At 47.3% G+C, this 27,804-nt stretch overlaps 1 protein-coding gene and 1 pseudogene across 13 annotated transcripts in view; one reads left to right on the plus strand and one right to left on the minus strand.

Annotated features, from left to right (window-relative positions):
* Positions 1–2,413: 2,413 nt before the first annotated feature.
* On the minus strand, positions 2,414–2,593 carry LOC135915193 (U2 spliceosomal RNA; annotated as a pseudogene).
* A 5,786-nt stretch (positions 2,594–8,379) lies between these two features.
* LOC135915159 (zinc finger protein OZF-like) overlaps positions 8,380–27,804 on the plus strand; it is a 49,015-nt gene continuing 29,590 nt past the window's right edge. For 2 of the 13 annotated variants that reach the window (XR_010568529.2, XM_065448188.2), the window contains exons 1-3: positions 8,387–8,854; positions 14,356–14,475; positions 22,152–22,394. Coding sequence is in view for 12 of the 13 variants with exons in the window: in XM_065448188.2 (XP_065304260.1) it covers positions 8,739–8,854; positions 14,356–14,475; positions 22,152–22,394 (479 nt within the window). In the remaining variant the exon portion in view is untranslated. Of the gene's footprint in view, positions 8,855–14,355; positions 14,476–22,151; positions 22,395–27,804 lie in introns of all 13 variants that reach the window. The other 11 variants (XM_065448189.2, XM_065448190.2, XM_065448191.2 and 8 more) reach the window with 10 other exon arrangements.

Genomic DNA, 27,804 nt, shown 5'->3' on the forward strand with positions numbered 1-27,804 from the left:
ACGAGACCACAGTCATCGATATTCAGAATGCTTCAGACAGGGTCGTTCCCCTCGAGAGGCGGACTGAGCCGTTATTCACCAGAAGTAGAGCCGCAGTGTCCGGATTGTGGCGAATCTTACTGCTCGCAAATTAATGCTCCCCGTTAAGCGGCACCGTGTTCACTAAAGAAGAAGACTGGGTGGACGCCCTGCAAAGCGACGACCACCAGACCCAGCTCCGGGCCGTCCAGAGGGCTCACGAAAGGGTGGAGGCTCACGGGCTTCCCGTCCCAACGTGGGTGCGGCCCGCGACCCCTGCCGCCCACTAAACGAAGAGTGGGTGCGGAGGGGTTCCTCAGGACACATTAAAGTTATTTCCTCCTCCCTCGTGATCCAGAAGAATATACCACGTGGATAACGAACAAAATTATGCGTTAACTCCTTACTGATCCACATCGCGCTGATGCTGATCGCGCTGATTACTGATGCGCAACGCGCATGGATGCGGCTGTTTATTTCATGTACAGTTTCTTCATGATTTACTTCGTACGCCATGCGGCGGATATTTCAATAAAAAAACATTACTCGTGAAACTTGTGGGCAAAGGAATTAACTGCTTCCTTGACATTGTGAGTCAGTCATGAGACCTCAAGTGTTGCAATTCGCTCCAGTATTGATTCCACGGTACTCTCTACACCGTACTCCACTGCAAGTAGCACGCTATCGTCGTTCGCATTGTTGGGAAAAAAATTACTTGAATTTTTTTCTTTAATTTATGCAACACGAATGCATAAGCGCAAATCAGCAGAATACTCATAAGAAATATCTAGGACTGTTCTCGATCTAATTATTGTAGTTAAATAAAACTACCTGTGGTATTCTACTACACATATGAAATGTTCGACCTAGGGCTCCACCCCCCACGCGGATCCTACCACAGCCCATTCCCGTGCAAAATAGCGACTTTCTTTCTTCCTCGCACACATATCAAGAAGGTTGTTTAAAACTAGGGATATCATAGCAGTTGAATATTCAAATTGAATACGAATATCCAAGACAAACTGCCTTGGAATAGCTGATAGAATGAAAATTGTTATCTATATCCTTAACATTGTGAAATATAAAGTATACGTGTAGCCCACCTTCTTTTAGTAAACAAGAATGAGTGATTTTTTATGTTGTTGCATGGATTACAACTTTGCTTTCGCTACACTCAGAAGCTTGTAAATGAACTAAAGTATGGTCGTATCTACAACATTGATCGTATCGTAACATTGATGGTAACATTGATCGTACTATAACACTGATCGTAATGAACGCAGGAATAACGCGTCACAATACGTTGTGCGAGCAATCTAAATCACAACAGCAACGCACACTGTATGGCGACTTCTCCAAGTAATATCTTATGTCTAATTCGTCGGAACTACTCGCAGCCTGCCTCAAGGTAATGCAAGATGCTTTTAGCAGAGACAAATTTACCGATATTGAAATATTTGTTATCTTTATCAGGCAAACAAACTATTGCTGCTAACCACATCATTGCCCAGTGACGCTCGCCACAACCGTTTGTGCCGGTATCGACGTCAACACTTGTTCTGCCATCAAAAAACCAAGTAGCATTTAATCACTGCGGTGCAGCGAAACGCAAAACCTGGCATACTTTTTGTTTGGTGTTGCGCGTATCTTAACAGTGGGAGGGTGTAAAACAAACATTGTCCTAAAGAGAACGCACACGCACGTACGAAGCGTGGAGGGGCCACTGGCTGCTCTTTCGACTCTAGCCTCTGAGCATTGCTGTATGTTACAGAGAAGTGCGCAGACGCTCGTGAGCAGCCTCCTTCTTCGTTTCGCCCGTGCACTACACTCATGAGTGTTCTTCAAGTGGTGCAAGTTTCTCACCTCGACGCATTGTTGTGGCGGTGCTGAAGTTTATTCATTGCTCGTGTGGCTCTGCATGCTGAACCGCCTGCGTAGGCTATGAAAAAAGGAAGCAGACGCTGTGCAGGTGCCAGGAGGTTCGACTGGTACCGGCAACCACGCCTCTTAGTCATTGTAGTCAGAGAAGCTCATAATTTACAGTGGTCTTCTCTTCAAAGGTGCGAACACAATCGCAGCTCCTCGCGATTTCTTACTGCCATGGTAAATATGCGCGACCAGCCCTCCGGAGTCCTAATCTTGGAGCATAGATCCATGGAGTGTCAACTTCGGCTACGTAGGCGCTTCGGTCTTTTGACATTGTCAGCTAAGGGTTACATCAGTGGGTGATAAAATCGGGACGGAAGCTGCGCAAGACGAAACTCGTGGCATGCATTCTTTTCTGGAATTTTGAGACTTCTTGGCTGAATAACTTTTTACAGTGAAGCTCTATATGACTAGAGTCTAGAAAAAAGTGCGTGTGTCTATAGAGCCTTGTAAATCGAGAATGTAACCCCATACGTGGGCCGATCACGAAGACTGTAATACAGGGCCGACCCGCGGCGGAGATGAAGCAGGCTGTAAGCATGCCGCCAACTTACAACAATAAGTTTAATATCTAGGTTCAAATAGAGCCCGTTTCAGACATAAAGCTGATAAGAACGGATACTACACCTTTACCCCGTGTGGGCGATGTCTACGTTCACACCACACACTTTTTGTCGGCGTTCCAAGCGCTTGCCTATCTTCATTCCTTCCGCTCTCCCGTGGTGGTGGTGCCGTAAGTGTGCTGCCCGCCAGGACCGCGACGCGGAAAGGCGAACCATCCATGTGGCCCCGGTCTCGCAAACCTGGCACGTTTCACAGGAGCAATAGCCTGGTTTCAGAGGGAGTTTTCGGGAACCAATCTTTGTGTGGCCCCTGCTTTATGTCACCGCTTGGGGTTTCCAAGTCACCTCTCAACCATTACTGCACTACGGGACTTCGACCGACGCATGATTGCATTGGCTACGGAGAAGCAGTGTGCCGCTTCGGAGTGCGGTGAGGTGCGTGTCTCTTCTACGTGCCAGAGTTCGTTAGTAAATGATGTCGTGCCGCGTTTTGCAACAATACATGGGTATGTATACGCTATGGTGCCTCATCAGCTTCCGAGGCTCAGCACCGTAGAGGAGCGACCAGTGGCTCCTCGCCTTCCATTTATGTGCATACGGCGTTTGACGCACCGCAACGGATTATAGGGCCATTATATTCTATTCTATATTCTCCATTATAGGGCCCACATACACAGCCTCGCTGGTCATCCACCATCACAGAGCGGAATGGAACTGAATTTCTTTTTAAATCTGCGGTTATACGTGCCAGTACCACAATATGTGTGTTGTGCTGTGTTGGGTTTAGTGGCGCATACGCAACTAAAGCTATCATGCGCCAAACCCAACGTGTAGTTTCTTTAAAAGGGTTGGGTCCCGTCAGCAATTCCTCTGGATAAGGGCACCGTGGAACCCAAGAAATCGGTAATTGTATAGAAGCGTACGGTCAGCATTCCGAGTTTTTTCAGGAACCCTGGCCTCCTTTAAAAAGCTAAAAACTTTTCTGATATCAGCAAGTTCGGTTTCTCCTAAAATCAATGCTGGATAGAACAGAATGTGTTCGTTGTAAAATCGGGTAAAACGTATTTTGCTCAGTGTTTCGAGCTGCATGCACGAAAATGTCAAAATTTGTCAGAATGAAGTTGTGTCTGAGTTGTATGCGTCCAATGCACAAACGACATAATATAACTTCAAAAAACCGTTGCTGATGTGCACACGACTTTCATTCTCCTAAGATGGGTTTTAGCATTTGTAGCTTATTATTTAGTTTATTACTGCATGTATATTGCCATTTGTTCCTGAGTTTGCTGTGTACTAGTTGTTACTCCATGTTGATTGTCATTTGTCCCTGATTTTGCTGTGCACTAACTACATGCAATTTTTATGGGGCATGCTTACTTTCTCTATATCATTGCGGCGCGTTTGTGCAGCGCAGTCATCTGCTCTCTCATTGCCAGGAATTCCTACGTGACCACGATATGATTACGAAGCACGCCGTAGTGGGGAACGACGCGTTAATTTTGACCACCTGGTGTTCTTCAACGTGTACCAACTGCACACTACAATGGCCCCATCGAAATGCGGCAACCGTTGCAGAGATTGAATCTCGTGCCCTGGGGCTTAGCAGCGTAACGTCGAATCAAGCACGCCACCACGGCGGGTCGAATAACTTTGGACTGCGTACAACTATCGCTACCGTTCTTGTTGCGCTCATCTCTACAGCCGTCAGTATAGGCTTCCTATTACCAAAAAACAGTGGCTTCAAAAATCTTGCCAGGTAAACAGAAACTTCTCCATTAAGCAGAGTACAGGCTTGGACTGGACATATTACTTCAAATTGGCTCCAGTTGAACATTTAACGGCTTCTTGAACGAAAAGAGCACGAATCTATTATTTTACCCTTCAGTTCTCATGTGTTCAGTTATACCTTCGCGCTGTTATTTTAATAATACATGGAGGTTGGCAACTCCATGCATTCACCCAGAAGCTTATTTCTCTCCTCAGGAACCGCGGCTGTCCTGCAGTAAAATTATCCGAGACTGTCACCACTTGCATCTCACACTCTTTCTGCAAGCTCAAATGATTGTTGTCGTCCCTCAAAATTGGACTGCAAAGTATATTTTTCGCTTTCTAGCAGCGAATTCTCAGATTTAATAAGAATCAAGACAGCAAGCACTCTTCATGTTCGCAATTTAAATTGATCGCACATCACTGCTTAGAACTATTCAAACGTTGCTGTGGTCGCACATACTGCGAAGCTGCTCTGAATTCAAGCGTAACCATTAGATATGTGCAGACTCGCCGTACGTCATACAAATATAGGCTCAAAACTTTGATTTTCTGTGTAAATGGAATCCGTGCTCGCAAACAAAAAGAATCCTACTAACTTCAAGTAGCAAATTCCATAATACCGGCGCCGTTACTGCACATGGTTTTGAAACCTACCGCCTGTGATAATTGGATGTACCACTCCTTTTCTGCAGTAACGCAACTACTGCCACCGGTAATCACAGTCCTCACTAGAATCTTGGCTAACTTAGTGACAAGCAGTTACTAGCTTTTGGTTAACAAAGGGAAAATCAGATATCCACCCGTTTGTAGCAAATGCTACAAAGGAAACCCACACGGTTTCCTCGAAAGAAAAGCCTCGCTTCGAAGAAAAGCCAGGTTAGCTCAAATGGTAGAGTGGCTGCACAGGAAAGGCGGTGGTCCCGGGTTCATGTCCCGGACCAGGATGAATTTTTCTTTAACTGCGAGGCTTTTCTTTCGTGGAACCCGTATGGGTTTCCTTTGTAGCAGTTGCTACGAACGGGTGGATGTCTGATTTTCCTTTATTAACTACTTCTCTCCACCTTGCGGGTTTCCGCAGAACTTCAGATGCAACATCAGATGTATTTGGCGTACTTGGGATCTCGGTACCTGGTAACCAGGCGTAGACAGAACGGATCGGTTCATCAACTTGTAGATGTGATATGAACAATACAATGGCATTATCTGATGCGTCGCCATGCCAACATGTAGCAATGGTCAGCAACAGAGAAGAAACGAGTGTACGTAGCCGTAAATGGAGTGGTATGTGTGCCTCTGTGTAGCTGCCGTCCTCAGCTGCACCTTCGACAAGTGCCCTTGAACTTAACAGCCATGCAATCCACCAGATCACGTGGGGTGTGCAAGTTTGATTGGAAGCTCCTTTGCGTGCGTGTTGCCACGCACGGTGGGAAGGAGGGCGCACGCTTCGAGGCACCCTAGAGACCTGGAGGTAGGCAAGATTGGGTGCTACGCAGGAAGGCCCGAGTTTGCCAAAGTTTGATATCTCTGCGAGATATCGCGACACCCTCGGATGAGCGACCTAATTGCATCCGGACATAAAATTCAACCCGCGGCACGCCCCCAGTTTCATTGGCTTATCTAGATTCACTTTCGTGTTACCACAACTAGGGCATTACCTCATGATTGGACGGAAAATAAAGTGCCACGTGGCCAAACCATTGGTGCCTTCTTTCATTAGTTTATTGTTCAACGCAGTGCATTGCCTGTGAATGTAGGTTAAAGTAAAAATGTTTTCTTGAGTATTATCGTAACACACTTACCGGTAGTTTATAAGCACTTCCAAATGCGAGAGATGTGCCCTAACTGTGCTTTAAAATAATTTGTAATTTAATACACTTGGCGTTCCACCACCAGGGAACGCTATGGTCTGCTTCGCATTCGACGGTCTGTAGACGTATAATGTCTGAAAGAGAAGACTCATCCGTGACCTGCTCTAGAATGACGTGGGAAGTGACTTCCGCCGACTGCATATATAGAGAGCGGGACATTCACGGTATTGCGTAATTGTGATATTGCGCTGATAACCATAGGCGGCTCTGGTGCGTAACGTTATTCAGTTGTCTTTGCTGGAAAAGCAGAAAGCGGCGTGAGAAGGGTGCCCTTGTGTTGACATACGTGGTTTTTATCTCGACATTTAATTGTCAGCGATTTCGTACGTTCCCCGCTAACTTTGTTCACTGACTGTCGTCGAGCAAAAACAGCATAGCGAGTAACTCGTGGCATCGTACTTCTCTTGGTTGAAGAAGCACGTCGGAGTGCGCATGCGCGCTGTCATCCTCGAGCACGCACGGTTGCGAAAGCGGGGCACCAGCGATGATGCACCGGGAGGTCACGGTGCTGTGACCTCCCCAACATGCGTGGTAAGGATCCCCTGGACGTGGTGTTTCTAAACATCTGGGCATCTGTTCCATGGGGGGCCTTGCAACACCGTCTAGACAAGACATGGGAAAGGTGAGGAGAGTAGGCTGGCGGGACACTGGAAAAGACTCAGTGTCGTCGGAGTACGTCATAAGCGCTTCATAGCCGCGCTAGCATGTACCCGGCACGTCCACAAAATATGAAGAGGCTTATTGCCGATGGATAGTAGCGAAGTAGTTGCGGGTAGCGCGCTGTCGCGAATCTGTGCCGTCGTCCTCTTCTTTGCGGCATTGGCGGTGGCACTGCTGTTGGCGCTCCTCGTCTTCGTCACATAATATAAATAACCAAGAAACGATTCCAATGATCTGCACAAAGATTTAGCACTTTTTCATCTCACATTTCTTCAATCGTGTTTCGGTTGCTTGCCCATCTCCTAGATTCTTAAATACCATCGCTGAAATTGCGTCGGATAGCTTGCTGCCTTGAAATATCTTGAAGGCAGCAAGCTGAGCCTTCAAGATATTTCGGCTCAGCCACGTGACGTGTAACATCTCATCGACAGCTAGCGAACGCAGGGCGCACGCACTCTGCCCATAAAATCGATGCTGAGCAACGCGGCATACCAGAGATATCAGATTGGATGTCGTAGGCAGCAATCCACTCTTACGGTACTTTCTCGAGCATTGAATTAGCTCTGCGGTGCGCGCTGCACCGTAAAATTTGAGGACAAAAGTGCTGCGCTCCCTGCACTGGAGCCGAAGGTGCAGCCAAATTGGACGCAGCGATGCATAAAACACTACCATTCCGAAATCGCAAAACGAATTATCAGAGACATCATAGTGGAGGAATGGCTAATGATGTTGACGATCTGCTGTTTTTTAATGCGCATTTGTATATAAGCACGTGAGCATTTGGCATTTAGTTTCCGTTGGAGTGCATCGGTTCGAGATGTATTTTGATAACTGAAGAAGAGAGGATTTACACAAGCCGGCACGTGTGACAGACGGTTTGTTTTACAGACAATGGCTTGTGCGATACACTCTTTCGTGTGTTTTGTCATGTTCGCGATGGGAACTAATTTGCCACTCCAAGCCAGATTTGTTCCTAGGCCAAGAGCGTACAGTGGAAGGTATTGACTGAATTGATAGTCAAGCTAACGGCGCCGGTGGCGATAACAACGGCACTATCACGACAACCTGCCGATTGAAATTACCCTTAATGAATTCTTCGAAGCGAAACAAAGCGCTACAAGTACTCGTTTGTGCAACATCAGCACCCGCTAGAAGTCTGTTCGATATGTCATATAAGAAAAAAATACAGATTTATCAGGCTGGGCAGTCCATCTTTCTAATTAATGGAACGTTGGTTAATTAGCGACAGAATATTTTCATGGCGAGTAATTCACTGAGGTCATCATAAAATAATTCAGCGAGCGAATTCCCGCGAATTCCCTTGCTCAAAATAAAAAAAACTACGATTAATTGAGCTACAGTGCTCCTACTAGGACGACACTGTAGGTCTCTGAATACAACACCCACCCATGCTATGTGCATGTCGAACCTGGTGTATGAAAGGCTATTCTAGCACGCGGAAGTTCAGCGGATGGTGGGCGACGTGCGTTATGGAACCTACAGCTAACCTTAACTTCCTTCTTTACTTCCGCAGCTGGAATGTATGACTGCGTCTGAGCAATATGCCAGATTCGCCCCTTTACTGAGAGACGCCGACGTAATATAGAAAGCCACTGCTGTTGATTTGTAGCATTTATTTATGCAACAACTTTACATTTTGTGCTTGTGTAAATACGAAGCGTACTGAAATATGGAATCACTCATCCAACGAAACTGCCTGAATTATCAGATTCACTCTACTACTTATACCGCGGAAGGCTAGTGGCACACACTATCGTTTCATTTTTCAAGACATGCAACGATAGTTACCGAGTTCCCAAAGCGACAAACGTCGTATTCATTCCCGCTTCTTTTGGATCTGAATGCGCGTGCGTGGTCTTGCAGTTTGGTGCCTTTGTCAAAATACCAGTATTGTTGAATCTCAGCCTCAGACATGGCAAGAACCAACGGATACATGCCTCCTATTCGAAGCAACCAGGACGACGGAACGCCGAGTACAAGCCATGTAGCAACTGACGACGCTCCATTCGCTGGGGCCGACTGCAATGCGTGAGTCTTCCACGACACATTTTAATTGAGAATTCTGATGTGTACACACGATGTGGAAGAGAGCCGTTACCAGCTTTCGACATAAATACTGAAGCGCGGGTCTTTTGGCCAGACAGTTGTGGTGTACCTGGCGTCTTCCCGTGTTACCACTCAACACCCACAAATAATAAAAATGTTTTTTATCCCTCTCTCTCAATCGGGGCCAGTACAGTGTCGTTGACAGTGCCATCGCAACTGATTAATTTTAAGTTAAACGCTAGTGTTTTCAACGGAAGCGAATGTTTGCTTTCGAGTAATGGGAAGGGGGGGGGGGGGCATTTTCGTTTCCGTTGGTTTACCGCCCGGCAGGCTTGCTTCCAGTACCTGCTTAGCTGTCTCTATGAAAGCTTTTCACTGTAACGTAGTGCCAGTAACTTGAAAGCGGGACTAGATAGAATTGTTTACCGCAAGACATAACTTCAGCAATATCTTCCAACATCTGAAATCGCACTAATAGAAATCGTCAAGTGCGTTTAAGACCCCTGTTTGCACGGAAGTATCCTAAAGAAATATTTATGAAGTTTATGCTGTTTATGACATTTATGCGAAGGGGCGCACGAGCACTTGATGGATCATCTCGTAGGCCATTCTACGCGCGGTGCCGCGGCGACAGCCAAAATAAAACGAGCGTAGTGTGCCGTTTCCACTGCCGCTTGCACATCCGTAGCCAACGTTAATATTTTAACGAGAAGCGATCTTTGCCTTATCCAACAGCACTTCCGCTATTGCTACTGTGTTACACAATAGCCTATACACACCACGCTGCCCCATCTTTATGCCCCTATCTATGAATATTCCTGAGTTGTCAAGTTGTGGTCTTTCCATCGTCGTCATTCTGTTGTAGTGATTCCACTATATCACCGCATCGTCGTGATCCCACGGCTTCAACTGTGAAAGGATGAGCTAGTCATGAAAAAATGTACTAGGCGGTTCGCATCGGCCTGTAGCGAAAACACGCCGTCATGTCACCGTCGTCGTTATGATGCCAACGTCGTCGTCGTCGTCCATTTTGCTGGCTGCAATTTTAAACGATTGGCCGGTACAGGGCATGATGTCAATGCCGAGTATAATGGTAATTCAGATAACCTACAGTGGCAGTTAATACCAGTAAGCGCGCACTGCATCTTTATATGCCGTCGTTGGCATGCCACCGTCGTCACTTCATCGCCGCTATGACATCATGAATATTCCTTCGGTGTCATTGAGTCATCCTTCCGCTAATTTTGTTCTGTTGCAGTCGCTGATTTGTCCTACTGTCCTCACATCACCAGCTTAGACCCATCGTCACCAGTACGTCGTCGTCGTCACGCCATTATCGTCCTTATGTCGTTGTCACACAGTCGCAGTTAGGCCGTCGTCGTTGTTTCATTGTCATAATATTTTTCTCGGTAAATTGACTGTCTTCATCACCTTGTCATCATGTCTTCCTAGTGACACCGCCCTCTTTACTACAGCATCATCATACCGCTATAGCAGACAGCTTAATAGCGTAAACTTTTCCGTCATCGACGTTGCAGTGGCGTCACCTCATTGTCCCATCTCGTTATCATACTTTGGCGGTCCCGGCGATCTGATATCACAATCTGATGCGATCAACATACTATCGGCATCATTCCACCATCATGTTGCTGTCACGTTCTGGTGGTGGCACGGTAGTCGCAGTGCCATTATCCTCATATCAGCGTTGTCACCTCATCGTGGCGAGCCATCGTGGTGATTGTATGAATGTCATGCAGTTGTCTTCATGCCGTCTAGGTCATTCTGTCGTTGTCGTCATGACACCATCATCATTCCATTGCCGTCATGATCTTGTTCTCAGTGTTATGCTTCGAACGTAGATGATTGAGCAGACGAAGTTTCCGGCTTGTACAATGACTGATGAGCCCTACTAGGACGATTGGGTGAGAAGGTGTGCAACTGGGCCGCGTAGTCTCTCCTTACAAGTTGTCGTCCAGTAGGAACTGCGTCCTTCCCCAAAACCAATAAAATCTTCGCTTAAAGAGCTGCTTCAGCAGGCGATATCCATAGATTTTTTTAAGTGTGAATGCAGGTGTACATCACTAATGTGGGAATGACCAGCAAAGCTCTTTTGTGTACCGAGACATTTATTCAGAGTAGCAAGTAGTTTCTTTAAGCTTCAAACTTATTTCGCAAAATAATGCAACTGTAATGCACAGACTGTGCTGAGCCCCTTATCCTATTCGAAAATTAATTGCGGCTCGTCAAAGCTGTACTACGCAACTATACCAATAGGTAAAAAGAAGGAGACGCGGAGGACTGCTAACATTGAACTGAACCTTAATACCGAAAATGACTAAACATGTACAAAAGGAAAGCGAGGCTCTCAAATGAGTGAAACAATTTTATTGGTGGTCCGGCGAGGATGCAAACTCATCGCGTACCCGGCTAGTCTCACTTCGGGACCGGCAGGTCGGCACGTTGGGACCAGCACTAGCCCAGTCGCAGGCACGCCGGACAACCAGAATTTGCTTGCCGAGAGCGGGGCTACGCAGAAGCTAATCCCACTCCTCCTCTCTAAACTTGGGGTATTTCGACCCGTACTCCCAGAGCATGTGTGCTGGTGTGGAGGCCTGCCCACATAACGGGCAGGCGTCGTCGCGATATACGTCGGAGTAAACATCGTGTAGAACGGCCAGAGACGTATATGTGCCGGTTTGTAAGTTCCTACAAGAAACAGCTTGCGGCCTACTCAATTGACAAGTGCAGCGATGGTTACGACCGGGCAAGAAAGCCGAGTCCGGCTGTGCATCCCGTGCGTCTGCCAAATCGCTTCCGTCCTGAGCCGCTAGGCGGCTGCTCATGCGCACTTTGGCGTAGCAAAAGGCGGATTAGGCTTGTATAGAAAGAGCTCCCATTTCTTTGGGGAGCACTCCAGGACGCGCGGTTCTACGTATTCAACAACGTCGTTCATGGCTTGATGCAGCGTGTCTTGAATGTCCCCTTCACTGCCCCCGGTGATCTACAGGGTTATTCAGTCTGCGTAGAGGCTATGCTTGAGGTTGGGGATGCTAGCTTATCCAGGCGGTAGTCAGAGCAAGGCCACGTTAAGCACAAAAGGGGACAGAACCGATGCTTGCGGCGTGACTTTACTGCCGAAGTGAATAATTGGCGACCGAAACCCTCCCATACTGATAATGGCCGTTCGACCTGTAAGAAAATTCCTCACGTAGTTATATTGCCCCCTGGTGTTTTGAGCCAGCAAACAGTCAGCATTGCGTGCCCAGCAAAACGGCGAAGAAGACGACGAAGTCAAAGATCCCGCACCAGCTGGAGAGCCGTTGCTTAGGGTCTGGCATTTTTCGTGTCTGGCTGCTCGTACTGTTAATTACTCTTGCCTTAGCGCGTGACAATATGTTCGATTTCCAAACTGGGGTTGTGGCGGTTGGGTCAGTATGACCTCATCCGTGACGTTATCGAAGGCTTTTGTTGGGTCTAACCCCAAGATGGCTCTGATGTCCAGCCTGGAACTTTTATCATCATCGATAATTGGGCGCTTGAACTGAATCATGATATCTTGAGCAGAAAGTTTAGTGCGGAAGCCAACCAGGGTATTGGGGAAGAGATTGTTGGCGTTCATATGTCTGTGTAAGCGTGCGAGGATGACGTGTTCGATGAGCTTTCTGACACATGAAGTAAGGGAGACAGGGCGGAGATTTTCCAGTAGGAGGCGCCTCCCTGGTTTGGGAATCATAATGATTTTGGCTTCTTTCCATTCAGAGGGAAGGTGTCCAGTTCTCAGTACGCGTTAAAATAATCTGAGAGGGCTAGTATAGAATCCTCATCTACGTTGCGAAGCATTTTATTAGTAAAGATATCAGGTTCCGGGGCCAAGTTACGGCGGTGTGCGAGCATGGCTTTACGTACTTCTGCTGCTTGTATAGGGACGTCCAGGTGGTTGTTGGTGGTGCCAGTGCATGCTGGAGCGGGTGCAGCAGGTTGAGGTCCTACGTGGCGGTCCGTCAGCTCTTGAAGAACTTGTGCGTCCGTGCCCCTATGGGTGTGAATAATTTTTCGCAAGTTGTGCTGTTGTGCGTTTTTGCTGTTAGCCGGATTCGAGGAGGCAACGGAGGACATTCCACGTTTTGGACAGGTTTGCTTGCCTCTCCATGCTATCGCATGTGCTGTGCCAACTTTGACGAGAAAGTTGTGGTGCTAGTCTTCGATGTGAAGGATGTGAGTGCGAATACGTTGAGCTTGTTATGTTTGTATTTTTGTTGCACACTTGGGAGGGCTTCCCACATATTCTAACCTGGAAGCTAACCTGCCTCCTGCAGGTTAGCTTCCTCAGGCACCAATTTAGCGACTTCGCTCACGTCTTGCAGCAAGGATGCGACACAATCTTCCAAAGGGGGTTGGGTACTGGAGAAAGAGGTGAGGTCTCTGGCCTGCCCTAAAGCTACCCAATTTGTAATGCGGAGTTGATGGCCTTAGGGCTTTCGCGGGCCCGCTCGAGCTGTCGTTTCGATGAAATAGTGGTAGCTGCCAAAGCTGTCTTGCGTGTTGATCAAGTCTGCCAGTGGAATTCATCTTGGGAATGTCAGGTCCTCAGTAGTGTCTCTGCTAACGCTGTTTCCCGTACGAGTGGAAGAAGTTCTGTCCGTGACAAGAGGAAGACCTACATTCTGTACGTCAAGCCATAGTTGTCTCCTCTTTTAGTGGTCCACGGGTATCCCCATGCCAACGGAGGGGTGCTCAAGTCCCCTGCGATGAGCAGGGAGGCTCCCGTAGCTACTTGATCGGCTTCGGTGAATAGCCGTAGAAGCCTGCCCTGTTTGGGGCTGGTGTACGCACTCAGGATAAGCAGGCTCTGTTGCGCGCACCTTGAAGACGCGATGATCTTCAAGAGAATGTGGGCTACTGTATCGATGCCTGTGTGATGCCGTATAACCAGAATGTCTAGCTTAGAAGTGTGGTTATTGGGGCCAGCGGTTATCATCGTAAAAAGCTGTGCACGCCACACATCCCGCCAGATTATCGGGTTCTTCGGTCTCTTGTAATGCGGTAAAACACCGGGGGATGTGGCACGAGAGAGGCAATGTAGTGCTATAAGTTTACTCGGTTTCACCGGAAACCCCGTCTTTTCCACTGCCAAATGCAGTAGGTTACTAGTTCTGGATTACGCACAGCCATCTGTGTTAGGACGCGAGTACGCCTTCTTTAGGGGACCCGCTCTGGGACGGAGTTGGGTGGGGTTTTTTTTTCAGTTCTGTCGAAGGGGTGTTGTGATTTTGAACAAGAGTCGCGACCATGTATAGAAGTGCTTTGCGCGTGTCGTCCATTATGATGGCCCACTATGGAGCTATCACAGTCTTTCGACAAAATATATTGACCGATCCCTAAAATGGGGCAGTCTAACACTACGTGTCACGAGAGGCGAACTGAACAATGCCAACATCTGCTTTCTTTTTTCCCCTAAACTATGCGTCTTTCATCTTTACCAGCAGAACCAGCAGTAGTAGCAACAGCAGCAGCACTAGGAGCGGCAGCAGCGATGAGCCAACGCCAAGAAAAAACAAGGCGGCCAAGGAGCAACCTCCAACCAATCTGAAAGCGGTTGTGAGGTGAGCCCCATATACGAAATATCGAGGTTTACTCTGCAAAATTTGGGCCAATATAGTGTTGTACACAGTGCAACTACAGCTGGTTCATTTTATTGTAACAAGTAGCGTCACAGAAAGCGAGTTTTTTACTGAATGTATATTTCTTTTGTGCTGGCTTCCCGCGCGGCACATCTGCTTTGTGTGACTAGTCTGCTTTGTCTAGAAAAACCACCATGGTCGCATTTAGGTGTGGGTGAAATGCGGAAACAAACGTGTTATATTTAGGAGCGCGTTCGATTACCTCACGTGGCACGATTTATTCCGGAGTCTCCCACCAAGGCGTGCCTCATAATCATATCGTGGTTTCGGCACTGAAAACCCCGTAATCTCTCTGAACAAAAATTTTAGCCCGCAAACCAAACTGATTTTCGGATATTGCAAAACGGGCAACCACGTGTATTCTTACTGCGCGCAACAATTTTAGGTGTATTCTGAAAACTTATCGCCGGTTGAAGGATAGCTTCAACAAAAGGCTTGCCTGCCCGAAAGTAACATATTGCATTATCGTGATACACATGAAATGAAGCACGTGAGCAGACAGCAAACAGACTCGCAAATTTCAAGTCACGTGATAGTGCGGGAAAAGCAAAGGCAGAAAAGGGCGCCGTTTCTTCGGCCGATTCCAACCCATATATCGAACCATATTTTTACAGCAAAGGTGTATTTGGCCAGGGTTCCATGCTGTTTTGTTCTCTGTGAATAAACGATCATCATTATTGGCTCCTCCCGCCGTAAGCATTCATGCTCCGGTAAGGATGCAAAAAATGCAATGACGCATAGCCGCGTAAGGCAGAGGATACAAGGACTTAGCAAAGAAAAGCGAACGGTGCTTTAATTTTTTCTAATCATGCACATAACTAACAGAACAGCCTGTCGAAAACTGTCCTTATCAATGGTTCATATCCCCTGTGCAATGGCCCATACCCCCATAAGCAAGCTAAAATGCAATGCCTGAAAGTCCGGTGAGATTCATGGCTACTCACTTTGCGTGAATTAGCTCCGATGACACTGCCCCAGTTGTCTTTGTAGGTGTTTTCAATGTGGATATGCATGTACCGCAAAGGGAGCGGTTTACCCTCTCTGTGTTGCACACATATCACTTGTGATGCCACACCGATCCGGCCCAAGCTGCCACCCAGCGGCGTGCGTGCATCGATTTGGCATTATGAAAGAATACGACTGCACATGCGAGTGAAATGCTTATAGATACGGTACATCAGATGGATTTCTTCTAGCCTACAATTGTCGTCCATCCCTTATGACTAATGTTTACGTTAAAACCATGCAAAAATCATGTTGATCACGACTTTCATTCGGTCATATGAAAAAAATTTCAACTTTTAATAGGTGCACTGAACTACACCATTCAAATAAATAGAGCAGGAGACTGTTCGAAGGTTAAACTCTACGAAACCGAATTAACGCTTAACTAATATCTGCAGAAACAGCATAATGCAATAACCATGTTGGCAAAGTTTTCTGCGAATACAAGACACTACCGAAAGACTTTCATTGGCTTCTAAATAGTGGCTAATAAATCATGATATTTTGCTTTACAATAAATAGCGAAGAAATGAGGGATACAGGACTATCTGCAGCATTCGTTAACGTTTCTGTGAGGTATGAAATATTTACAATCCTGAAATATCTGGATTCTTCACAGGGAAGCATTCGCAGTCCTTATTTTTTCATCTAGCTGATGAAAGCGATGTTTCGATATATGGAAATTTGGGAGATATAACTAGGCTTTATCTGCGTAATAGATAAATCGGCCGATAAGGTAGGCAGAAACTGTCGATTGGTCTGAGTATGCATAAACATAGCCTAGATTTCAAGCTGACCAACGTCCAAATTTCAGGCTGACCCGTATCCCAATTTCAGTTGACCCATGCCCCATTTCAAGCGGACCCACGTCCTAATTTTAAGCTGACCCGCGTCCTAATTTCAAGCTAACCCGCGTCCTAATTTCAAGCTAACCCGCGTCCGAATTTGAAGCTGACCTGCGTCCTAATTTCAAGCTGACCTGCGTCGAAGTTTCATGCTGACCCGCGTCGAAATTTCATGCTGACCCGCGTCGAAGTTTCATGCTGACCCGCGTCGAAGTTTCATGCTGACCCGCGTCGAAGTTTCATGCTGACCCGCGTCGAAGTTTCATGCTGACCCGCGTCGAAGTTTCATGCTGACCCGCGTCGAAGTTTCATGCTGACCCGCGTCGAAGTTTCATGCTGACCCGGGTTCAAGTTTCGTGCTGACCCGGGTTCAAGTTTCGTGCTGACCCGGGTTCAAGTTTCGTGCTGACCCGGGTTCAAGTTTCGTGTTGACGCGCGTCCAAGCTTCATGTTGACGCGCGTCCAAGCTTCGTGTTGACGCGCGTCCAAGCTTCGTGTTGACGCGCGTCCAAGCTTCGTGTTGACGCGCGTCCAAGTTTCGTGTTGACGCGCGTCCAAGTTTCGTGTTGACGCGCGTCCAAGCTTCATGTTGACGCGCGTCCAAGCTTCATGTTGACGCGCGTCCAAGCTTCGTGTTGACGCGCGTCCAAGCTTCGTGTTGACGCGCGTCCAAGCTTCATGTTGACGCGCGTCCAAGCTTCGTGTTGACGCGCGTCCAAGCTTCGTGTTGACGCGCGTCCAAGCTTCGTGTTGACGCGCGTCCAAGTTTCGTGTTGACGCGCGTCCAAGCTTCGTGTTGACGCGCGTCCAAGCTTCGTGTTGACGCGCGTCCAAGCTTCGTGTTGACGCGCGTCCAAGCTTCGTGTTGACGCGCGTCCAAGCTTCGTGTTGACGCGCGTCCAAGCTTCGTGTTGACGCGCGTCCAAGCTTCGTGTTGACGCGCGTCCAAGTTTCGTGTTGACGCGCGTCCAAGCTTCGTGTTGACGCGCGTCCAAGTTTCGTGTTGACGCGCGTCCAAGCTTCGTGTTGACGCGCGTCCAAGCTTCATGTTGACGCGCGTCCAAGCTTCATGTTGACGCGCGTCCAAGCTTCGTGTTGACGCGCGTCCAAGCTTCGTGTTGACGCGCGTCCAAGCTTCGTGTTGACGCGCGTCCAAGCTTCGTGTTGACGCGCGTCCAAGCTTCGTGTTGACGCGCGTCCAAGCTTCGTGTTGACGCGCGTCCAAGTTTCGTGTTGACGCGCGTCCAAGCTTCGTGTTGACGCGCGTCCAAGCTTCGTGTTGACGCGCGTCCAAGCTTCGTGTTGACGCGCGTCCAAGTTTCGTGTTGACGCGCGTCCAAGCTTCGTGTTGACGCGCGTCCAAGTTTCGTGTTGACGCGCGTCCAAGCTTCGTGTTGACGCGCGTCCAAGCTTCGTGTTGACGCGCGTCCAAGCTTCGTGTTGACGCGCGTCCAAGCTTCGTGTTGACGCGCGTCCAAGCTTCGTGTTGACGCGCGTCCAAGCTTCGTGTTGACGCGCGTCCAAGCTTCGTGTTGACGCGCGTCCAAGTTTCGTGTTGACGCGCGTCCAAGCTTCGTGTTGACGCGCGTCCAAGCTTCGTGTTGACGCGCGTCCAAGTTTCGTGTTGACGCGCGTCCAAGTTTCGTGTTGACGCGCGTCCAAGCTTCGTGTTGACGCGCGTCCAAGCTTCGTGTTGACGCGCGTCCAAGCTTCATGTTGACGCGCGTCCAAGCTTCGTGTTGACGCGCGTCCAAGCTTCGTGTTGACGCGCGTCCAAGCTTCGTGTTGACGCGCGTCCAAGTTTCGTGTTGACGCGCGTCCAAGCTTCGTGTTGACGCGCGTCCAAGCTTCGTGTTGACGCGCGTCCAAGCTTCGTGTTGACGCGCGTCCAAGCTTCGTGTTGACGCGCGTCCAAGTTTCGTGTTGACGCGCGTCCAAGTTTCGTGTTGACGCGCGTCCAAGCTTCGTGTTGACGCGCGTCCAAGTGTCGTGTTGACGCGCGTCCAAGTGTCGTGTTGACGCGCGTCCAAGTTTCATGTTCACCCACGTCCAACTTTCAGGTTGACGCGCGTCCAAGTTTCGTGCTGACCCGCGTCCAAGTTTCATGTTCACCCATGTCCAAGTTTCAGGTTGACGCGCGTCCAGGTTTCATGCCGACGTGTGTCCAAGCTTCATGCCGACCGTCCAAGCTTCATGATGACACGCATCCAAGCTTCATGATGACGCGCGTCCAAGTTTCATGCTGACCCGAGTCCAAATTTTGAGTGGAACCATGTCCGAATTGCAAGTCACCCTAAACCCCAAATATCACTTGTCCAAGTCATACTTTAACTTTCCCCATCGATTACCTAGGGATGTATCCTATGTGTCTATGTATTTCTATGGGTATTCTCTTTCAGTGTTTTTGTTGTTTACAGTGTTCCTTATCGCCTATAAAGTGAGCAATCATCTACAGGTTCACTGATATAACAATTAAATGTCTAACTTTGCAAATTGCACATTTTTGTACCGATACAAGGTAAACACTTCTCGCGGTGCCATGGCCTTAATTCTTTTCGCCAAAGAATGCTTATACGTTAATATGCCCTCCTAATAATTAAGCCATGGCTAAGATTCATTTTAACACTACAATATCGAATAGGCAAAATCCCCCCAATACGCTGTTTTCTAGGGGGACCGCAGTGTAAGATAAAATTCATAAAAATATACCAGGTGCTTATAAGGCAGTCTGCATGCTTGTATGCTTTCTTGAAAAGGCTAGGACATGGATAGATCGTTCCAAAAATTTCAGCTGAAACTCTAAAATAAGTGACTGCCCATATATATCTATCCCGCGAGCATCAGCAGAACTGGTTTTAGTTATCGAAGTAGAGTAGAAAATTAATTTTTCTAAAACTACTTACTCGCATCTAGAACCGCGCTCCTAATTTAAGTAGTACCTAACTCTCAGACAGCATCATCGTGTAATAAACCGCAGCACAGGTGCAGATTTGACATTTTTATTGCCGTTATGTAAATATAGTACCCTGACGAAAATCGTTATATGTGCTGACGACAATACCGTTCTCCTGATCTAATAAGATGCCCAAGAAAGCAAAGAAAACGAACCAAATATTACGCATGCTATCACAATGAGCAGCAGCGAATACTCTCACTATAAGCAGCAGAAAACTGAAGCAATAAATTTCGACCCAACTCATAAATGCATGACAAGCATCTTCTTGTTGGGTACCGCTGAGTGAGCATGTTAGGTTAAGACAGTTCGGTTCTTTTATATTATATTCATACCAGTTATTTCATGGGATGTACATTTCATTATTTTATTTATGACTAGTACGAACCTCATTACTGTCCATGTGACAAGAGTGGAATCCATAAAGAAAATACTCATTAATAGCACTAATTAACATTTTCAGCAAGCTTCTTAAAAAAAGAGGAATAGCTGTACTTATCATCACCTTGGCCACTGTTACATGCGCATGTAAGAAAAGATACTAATGCAAGCAGCTACCAAACACAACGAGCTGGGTAGTTTTCATGCATGGAAATAGCAAAAATGCTATCACAGACGGCATTCAACAAAAATTTGTCAGCACCATGCAAAATAGGTCCTCAGGGTCTTAGGCTGTGGAGTTACATCAGGCAGCCTGCTACCAATCCGCAATCACACGAGCAAAGAAACAAAATTTAAAGGTGTCATTGTGGATTCTCTAGAATGGTATTTGAGGGTGGTGCTACTGTAGCTTGATTTTTGCATGGCGCGGGTATAATCTTGGTCATAATAGTCTACGTTAACGGGGCCGTTATAATTTCATAAAGAAATTGTAGTCTATACCACTTGGTTTGCCGCACCCGTGATGAAATACGTCCTGTGTTTGCAAGTGGTAAGAGCTGCTGCTCACTGCCCTTTTGCTTACTTCAGTCTACGATTTCTTGAATATAGAGAGTATCTGAACTTTAAACGCAGGCTTCTGCGTGTTTCAGATACACGTAACTGATTTACCGTATTTCAGGGAATATAGCGCACAAACAGTATTGTAGGGCTAAGTATTCTCCAGATTTCGATTACATTAACTTAAAGATTTCACCATTTTATTTTCAAAGAACCTGAACGTTTTCTGCAGTTAGTTACAATTAGCCGTTGAAGTAGAAAGGCCTAATGAGCAGCACACCTTAGAATAACGAGAGGGGGAAAGGGTGTAGTGACGGCAACGATGACACTGCCAGGACGTCACGCGCGTCAGTGGTGCCGGTACGGATACAGCAATGGTTTTTATAGCCGGTAGCAAGGTGTAAGTGTACATATTGCGGAACCTTTAGCAAGAAATTAGGGCCCTTTCTTGATCTTATTAAGGCGCCGATGGGTAAGAGTAGCGGTAGTTCAACGTGCTGCGTCCCCGTATGAAACTTCATGATACCCCGCCGGCTCGTCAGCGTCAGTAGGCGTTTGGTATGTTCCGACACCACATACCGGGGCACCCGAGGGTGTGACCCTCCCGCGTGTAGCCATGTGTGGCTTAGCCGTGTACGGGGACAGGGGGATTCTGGGGGTTGAGCCGATGCCGGGTGTTAGGATCATTAAGGCCCCCCGACGAAGGCAACACACCTCTTTTGCCTGTTCTTGACATAGATGGCGCCTCCAGACTAACGCACTTGGAGGAAATAGGCAGTCACCGGAGAATTTGATAAATTTTGACTGAGTAAAATTCCAAGGCATGAGAACGCGCGGACAGGCAAGATGTTCCAAAAGGAACTCTTCTTGGGCAAGCAAGGCAAGAAGAGAGTTGGCAGAAGTTTTATTGTGTACAAACTCATATACAGATGAAATTAATGTCTGAAACAGGGTTTAAAAGGTAAGAGGGCGACAAACTTATTCACTACCTTTAGTAAACACCAAGGTTGATAGTTTGGAAAATCAAGCGAACTTCCTGGGTCTGGCCACCGTCTGGCCGCCAGGCTCGCGTAATTTCGTCTACAACAGTAGAAACAGTCGCAATTACCGCGGCTTTGCGAAAACCACGCGCCTATTCCGTACTTGACGTCGTGGTGCTGGCGGACGCAGTCATCGTTACAATTTTTACACCGTGGCCTACCTCGACACAAGTTTACAAGGCAGCCTCTGGCACTAATCGAAGTTCTAATGAGGAAGGGCATTCAACGTCAAATTTCATTGGAAGCTATCCCACGTAGAAAGGAAGGAAATGAAAAAAAACTGACGCTCTTGCACGCCTAGCACTGACATCTGTCCCAAAAGTAAGAGCGTCAAAAATGTTTCAGAATCCTAAGCATGCAATACCCATCCCCAACTGCTAATTGCTGATCGGCCACGAACGTACCTTGTCACTATGTCAAGGGAGAGCATGCGCAAGTTGGGAGTGGTGGGAAATTTCAGTGAATTCTAGAACGCTGGCGTTCAACTGAACGGCAATCTTGACCAACGTCTATGTGAACATTCGTTTATTTGTGTAACCAACGCATCCCACGTGACGGGGAAATTTCTGGGCAACTGTTTCGTACAGTGGCATATTCTGGGCAGCTGAGTCGCATATCTTTATTTACTGCTCGTTAATTACTAATGCAGCTAAATTATGAGAAGACTTGGCCCCTTATACAGCTATCATATTCATTTGACGAAACATATCGATTAATCTCGAAGACGGTGCCACCTAACACTATCTGTCGCGAGAGGTGAAGAGAACAATGCTAACTTGTCTTTATTTTGCACTATGTGTCTTTTGCCTTTACCAGCAGCAGCAGTAGCAGCAGCAGTAGCAGCAGTAGCAGCAGTAGCAGCAGTAGCAGCAGTAGCAGCAGTAGCAGCAGCAGTAGCAGCAGTAGCAGCAGCAGCAGCAGCAGCAGCAGCAGCAGTAGCAGCAGTAGCAGCAGTAGCAGCAGCAGCAGCCCCAGTAGCAGCAGTACCGACGAGATAACGCCAAGGAAAAACAAGGCGGCCATGGAGCAACCCCCAACCACTGTGAAAGACGGTGTCAGGTGAGCCCTATATACGAAATCTTAACATTGGCTCTGCGAAAGCTTGCGCCAATATGGTGTTTTATGCAGCTAAACTGCAGCTGGTTCATATGAGTGTATATTTCTGTTCTGTTGGATTCCCGCTCGGCAGATATGCTTTGTGCGACCGATCCGCTTTGTCTAGAGAAACAGTGATACCCGCATTAAGATGTGGGTGAAATGTGGAAACAAACGTGTTAGCTTTAGGTGCACGTGAAAGAACCTCACGTGGTGCAGATTATTCCAGAATTCCCCACTACGACGTGCCTCATAACCATATCCTGGTATCGGAACTTAAACCCAATTATTTCTTTGTCTAGAAAAAAATATTCTGACTTCAAACTAAAAGTGCCTTTCAGATATTGCAAAAAGGGTGGCTACATGTATTTCTACGTCGGGAAACCCATTTTTCAGTATGTTCTAGAAAACATATCGCCGAGCGAAGGATGGATTGAAATTTCTTTAAAACGCATGCCTGCACGAAAGTAGCGTATTTTACTATCGTGATATTTATGAAATGGAGCACGTGAGCATGTGGCAAAGAAACATTCAAGCCTCAAATCACTTGGTAGTGCCGTAAACTCAAAAGAAGCAAAGGGCATCCTTTCTTCGCCCGCTTCGAACCCTTCATACCAAACCTTATACCAAACCTTATACCAAACCTTTGTACCAAACCTTTTTATTCTGAAACACCCGCAATTGCGACCTATTTCATCTGAATTTCACAATTCTACGAGGCACTGCCAGCGATGAAGATGTAGAGAGAGAATACGATGACGCTCGGTGATGTACGTGTGGTTCTGTCGCCATTTAGAGTGACAGCGGAGCGTCCTTCTGTATATAACCTGTAAATACATTCTACGTCCTTTCCTCCTCGCGACATTTTGGTGGAGAGTGCGGGCTCTCAACACTCAAGGCTGATCTACGCTGCGGACCCTCCTTGGCACCATCTGCCATGCCTACTCAAGAGGATGATGGCAGTACTTCAGGCACATCACCGACCGTGCCTCAACCGATTACCAATAACTGCCCTCTTGTGCTGATAAACTTTGTGACCCCAGTATATATTCTTGTGACGACAACACTGATGTCTAAGACTGGCTCGGAATGTACGAACGGGTAAGCGGATTCAACAAATGGGACCATGTATTCATGCTAGCCAACATAATCGTTTACCTTGCGGGAACGGCACAAATTTGCTTTACAAACTACAAACAAGAAATCACAACTTCGGATGCGTGTAATGAAAGTTCACCAATTTGTTTGGCAGGTCCATCGGACACTGTTGTGACGCTCCCAAAACACTTGCATGCCGAGTTCAGAGCTTACATACATTACATACATATTCAAGACGACGTAGCGCTCTGCCACAAAATCAATCAAAATATGCTGGAAGCTGAAAAGGTCGCCCCCACAAGCTTACGGGTATAGCAAAACGACGCGTTTACCATGCTCATTTTCGAAGACTCCTTCATAGTTCCGGACGTCAAAGCTGAACGCCGGCTGTTTGAAGAAGCGAAAAGTATCCGCATTGCACACCAGTTTTCACGCGTCCCCAACACGCCGTCAACGTCTACGTGCAAGGACGCCGGCCTACCAGCCGTTCCGGTTGCACCAGGGAATATAGTGCCTATCGTACGACGGCAGACTGAAGCTGCCTCACCTGTTTCACCACTAGTGTGTGCCGCCGCCGATTCTCGAACGACTCTTTCCGTCATGCAATCCGTTGTACGGCAAGAACTAGCCAACGTGGGACTGCAGTCGCTTCGCCCAGTCAACACACCGGATTACCGGCAACCTTTATCACGTGGCCCATACCGACGCTCATACGCTCGTCCTCATTACACCAATTCGGCGGCATTGCGCACCTATCATGATAGGCCTAGTTGCTTCTGCTGTGGACGAGTCGGGCATATTTCCCGCCATTGTCGAACTCTGTGGAACTCACATTACTGTGAGGTTGGAAATATTTGCAATTCTAACATATTAAGATTCTTCGGAGGTATCTAGCACAGCCATTGTTTTTACAACTGATGAAAGCGATGTTGATTCGGCATACATAAATGAGAGAGAGATAACTAGCCTTGATCTGTGTGATATATATATCGACCGACAAAATATGAAGAACCTCCACTGGAGTTGTCTAAGTGTGCATAAACATAACCTAAATTTCGTGCTGGCCCACGTCCAAGTTTCAAGTTGGCCCCCGTCCAAGTTTCAAGTTGGCCCCCGTCCAAGTTTCAAGTTGGCCCCCGTCCAAGTTTCAAGTTGGCCCCCGTCCAAGTTTCAAGTTGGCCCCCGTCCAAGTTTCAAGTTGGCCCCCGTCCAAGTTTCAAGTTGGCCCCCGTCCAAGTTTCAAGTCGGACCCCGTCCATGCTTCAAGTTGGCCCCCGTCCAAGTTTCAAGTGGTCCGAGGTCCCAATGTCAAGCTGGCCGTCGTCCCGATGTCAAGCTGACCGGCGTCCCAACGTCAAGCTGACCGACCCCCGTAGGAGCATCTGCGTAAGCAAGATTTGGTGTATTGAGAAACCACGTACCCGAGCACGTGCGAAGAGGGCCCTCCCCCGTGTCGCCGTGCGCGGCTTAGTCGTGTCTGGCGAAAGGGATGTTCTGGAGGTGGAGCCATTACTGGGTGTTTGAACCTTTAAAGCCCCCCAGCGGAGGCAACGCACCCCTTTCGCCTCTGCTTCACATAAATGGCATTTCCAGACTGAACCATCTGGATGTAACCCGCAGTCGCCTTTTCCCGTCCTCCAGTCCAATCTTAGTCTATTTCCTTTTCTACTTTCCTGAATTCTCTTCACTTCTTATTACTTGCGAATTTCCAGGCGCCAAGGGCTAACCTTGTGTTATATATCCAGTCTTGGGTATATAAACATTAGGTTACAGCGTCAATGCATGGCTGGTGTCTGCAGGTGTTGTTCCCTATCTAGCAGCGTCCCCTTATTGTGCTCGGTGGTGGCTGGCTACCATCACCGCCGAATTTTCAACGGTTTACATGGGAAACGTTTTTCCCCTTCCAAGACCGCCCTCAAGAAAGATGACTCACCGAAGCAACATTGTAGTTCCTTTTGTAACCTACCCAAGACCCCTTCCCAAATTACCATGTCCTTCACAGCAAACGCAACACAACTGCAAATTCCTATTATCTCATTCCTATTATCTGAATGCCTATCAAACACGATCTGACCAGGCCAGGAAGCATCAGAAATGGCAAGCGAAGACCTCCTCCTCTAACTGGTAAAGAAAGACCAAGTCGAAAAATCGCTAAACTCACAAGTATCGGTGGCCTTACTGTGACAACCTGCCCGCGTCGCTTGCTCACCACAAGCAGATGAGTAATATCCGAAGAGGATTTCTTTATTCTCAGTGACGATGAGCCCCTTCAGGGATTAAGGAAGCAGAACATAATCAAGGTACAAAGAATAACAATTCGACGAAACGGCCAACAGATCCCTACAAGAAACCTAATACTCGCGTTTGGTTCTAGTAATTTGCCCAATTCAATCGACGCAAGATACCTGAAAAAGAAAGTCCGACCAACACGAGGTGGTGCTCCAAGTGCCAGAGGTTTGGACATGCATCAAAATCATGCAGAGGAAAAGAAACACACGCGAACTATAAAGCCAACGACCATTCACCTCACAAATGCAATGCTCCTGAACAATGTGTCTGTTGCAAGGGCGATCATCCAGCTTACTAGCTCCCTTTGAGGGAAAAGAAAAAAAAGAAATTATCTAAATCACTGTAAAGAAAAAGATCTCATTCTATGAAGCCAGAGAAAGGTTAGGGCACCTACGTCTTAGGGGACAGTGCCACGCTGGCTTCAGGAGTCTACAAGGTCCACGTCGGGTACTCCTGTAGAAACTCCAAACGGCCCCTTGGTGGCCGCTGCCAGTGCTGCTCCATCATCATCGAACACGGGCCGGCAAACCGCAGTGACGATGGACCCAAGGTTACATCGAAGTCCACGGCCCGAGACGCACGACTGGGTGCCTGGTTCTCCATCATCGAGCGCCTCGGAGATGGCGATGGAGGTCAATCCGAAAACCCCGGCGTCATTGACGCCAAAAGATCCGTGCTCCTTGGAGCGCGCCAAGAAGGACGAAATTCTTGTAACTGCGCCAAAAAAGGGACAGGTACCCTGAACGGTTACCACCCCTAATGCAAGTAATCAACTTTTTGACAAATGTCACTTACAACTTGTAAGTGCGCGCACATAAATAAATTTTTAATTTCCAATAAAATGGCTTTCAACATTGATTTGGAATTGCAGAGGCCTAATCCACAGTCTAGGTGACATCAAAGATATCGATACATGCATATTGCGTGTTTCTTGTGGCCTATGCTCGTGGGCGCCCCGACGAAGACGACGAACGCTCTCTGGTTATCGAGCTATCGGCTGAACTGGCCAGCTTTGCAGTTACCTTTCGTAAATGTGTTTTGTAAGTAGTCTCCAGTCTTAGTGCTTTGTTTGCGTAACAGTACTATACATAGATTATCACCAGTAGCATTCTGCCTTCAAGAAACTAACTTATGCCCGAAAAATACACATTTTCTGTCCGCGGGCACTCCAGGCGTCTACCAGGAGTGGTCGTTATTGTTTTCCAAGAGTACATCCCTACACAAAACATTACAATTAAATACTCCGTGCAAGGCTGTAGCTGTCGCGGTTTTATCATTTAAGACGGTCAGCATCTGTTCATTGTACGTTCCTCGCCATACATATTTTGTTACTCGAGACCTGGAAAATAAATGGACCAGTTGCCTGAGCCTCTTCTTTTAGTTGGAGATCTTAGTGCTCACTGAAATCTTTGGGGCAGCGATAAAACTTACCAAAGAGGGTAGCTTCTTCAACATAGGATTTGTATATTCAACTGTGGTGCGCCAACCTATTTATCCCTTACATCACAGAAAATAATTGCCCGGATTTAGCCTTTTGCGATCACATTTGAGCGATCATCTACCTGCTGTTTTCAAACTCACTTCATCACTACCCATTACAAATGTTAAACCACGTCGCTTGAACGTACATCTTGCTGAGTGGCCGCTTGTCATGAAACGGGCAAAACTCGACGAAGTATTTTCAAGTGAGCTAAGCGTAAACGAAATTATTGAAATGTTCACTGCGATATTATTTTAGCCGCATGAAAGTCGTCTGTATCTGTAGGTGCTCTTCTAAAAATTTTCTCCATAATCTGCGAATCTGGTATGATGCCGCAAGAGTGGAAAATGGCAATAGCAGTTCCATTTCGAAAAGCTGGTAAATCCCAACACTCACAAGCATTTACAGACTCATTGCCCACACAAGCTCTTAGGGAAAATCATAGGAAAACAATATCAATATAAGACTCTCAGTTATTTTAGAATCAAGAAACCTAATATGCCCGCA

The sequence above is a fragment of the Dermacentor albipictus genome, chromosome 8, assembly GCF_038994185.2.
Source record: "Dermacentor albipictus isolate Rhodes 1998 colony chromosome 8, USDA_Dalb.pri_finalv2, whole genome shotgun sequence".
Lineage (NCBI taxonomy): Eukaryota > Metazoa > Arthropoda > Arachnida > Ixodida > Ixodidae > Dermacentor > Dermacentor albipictus.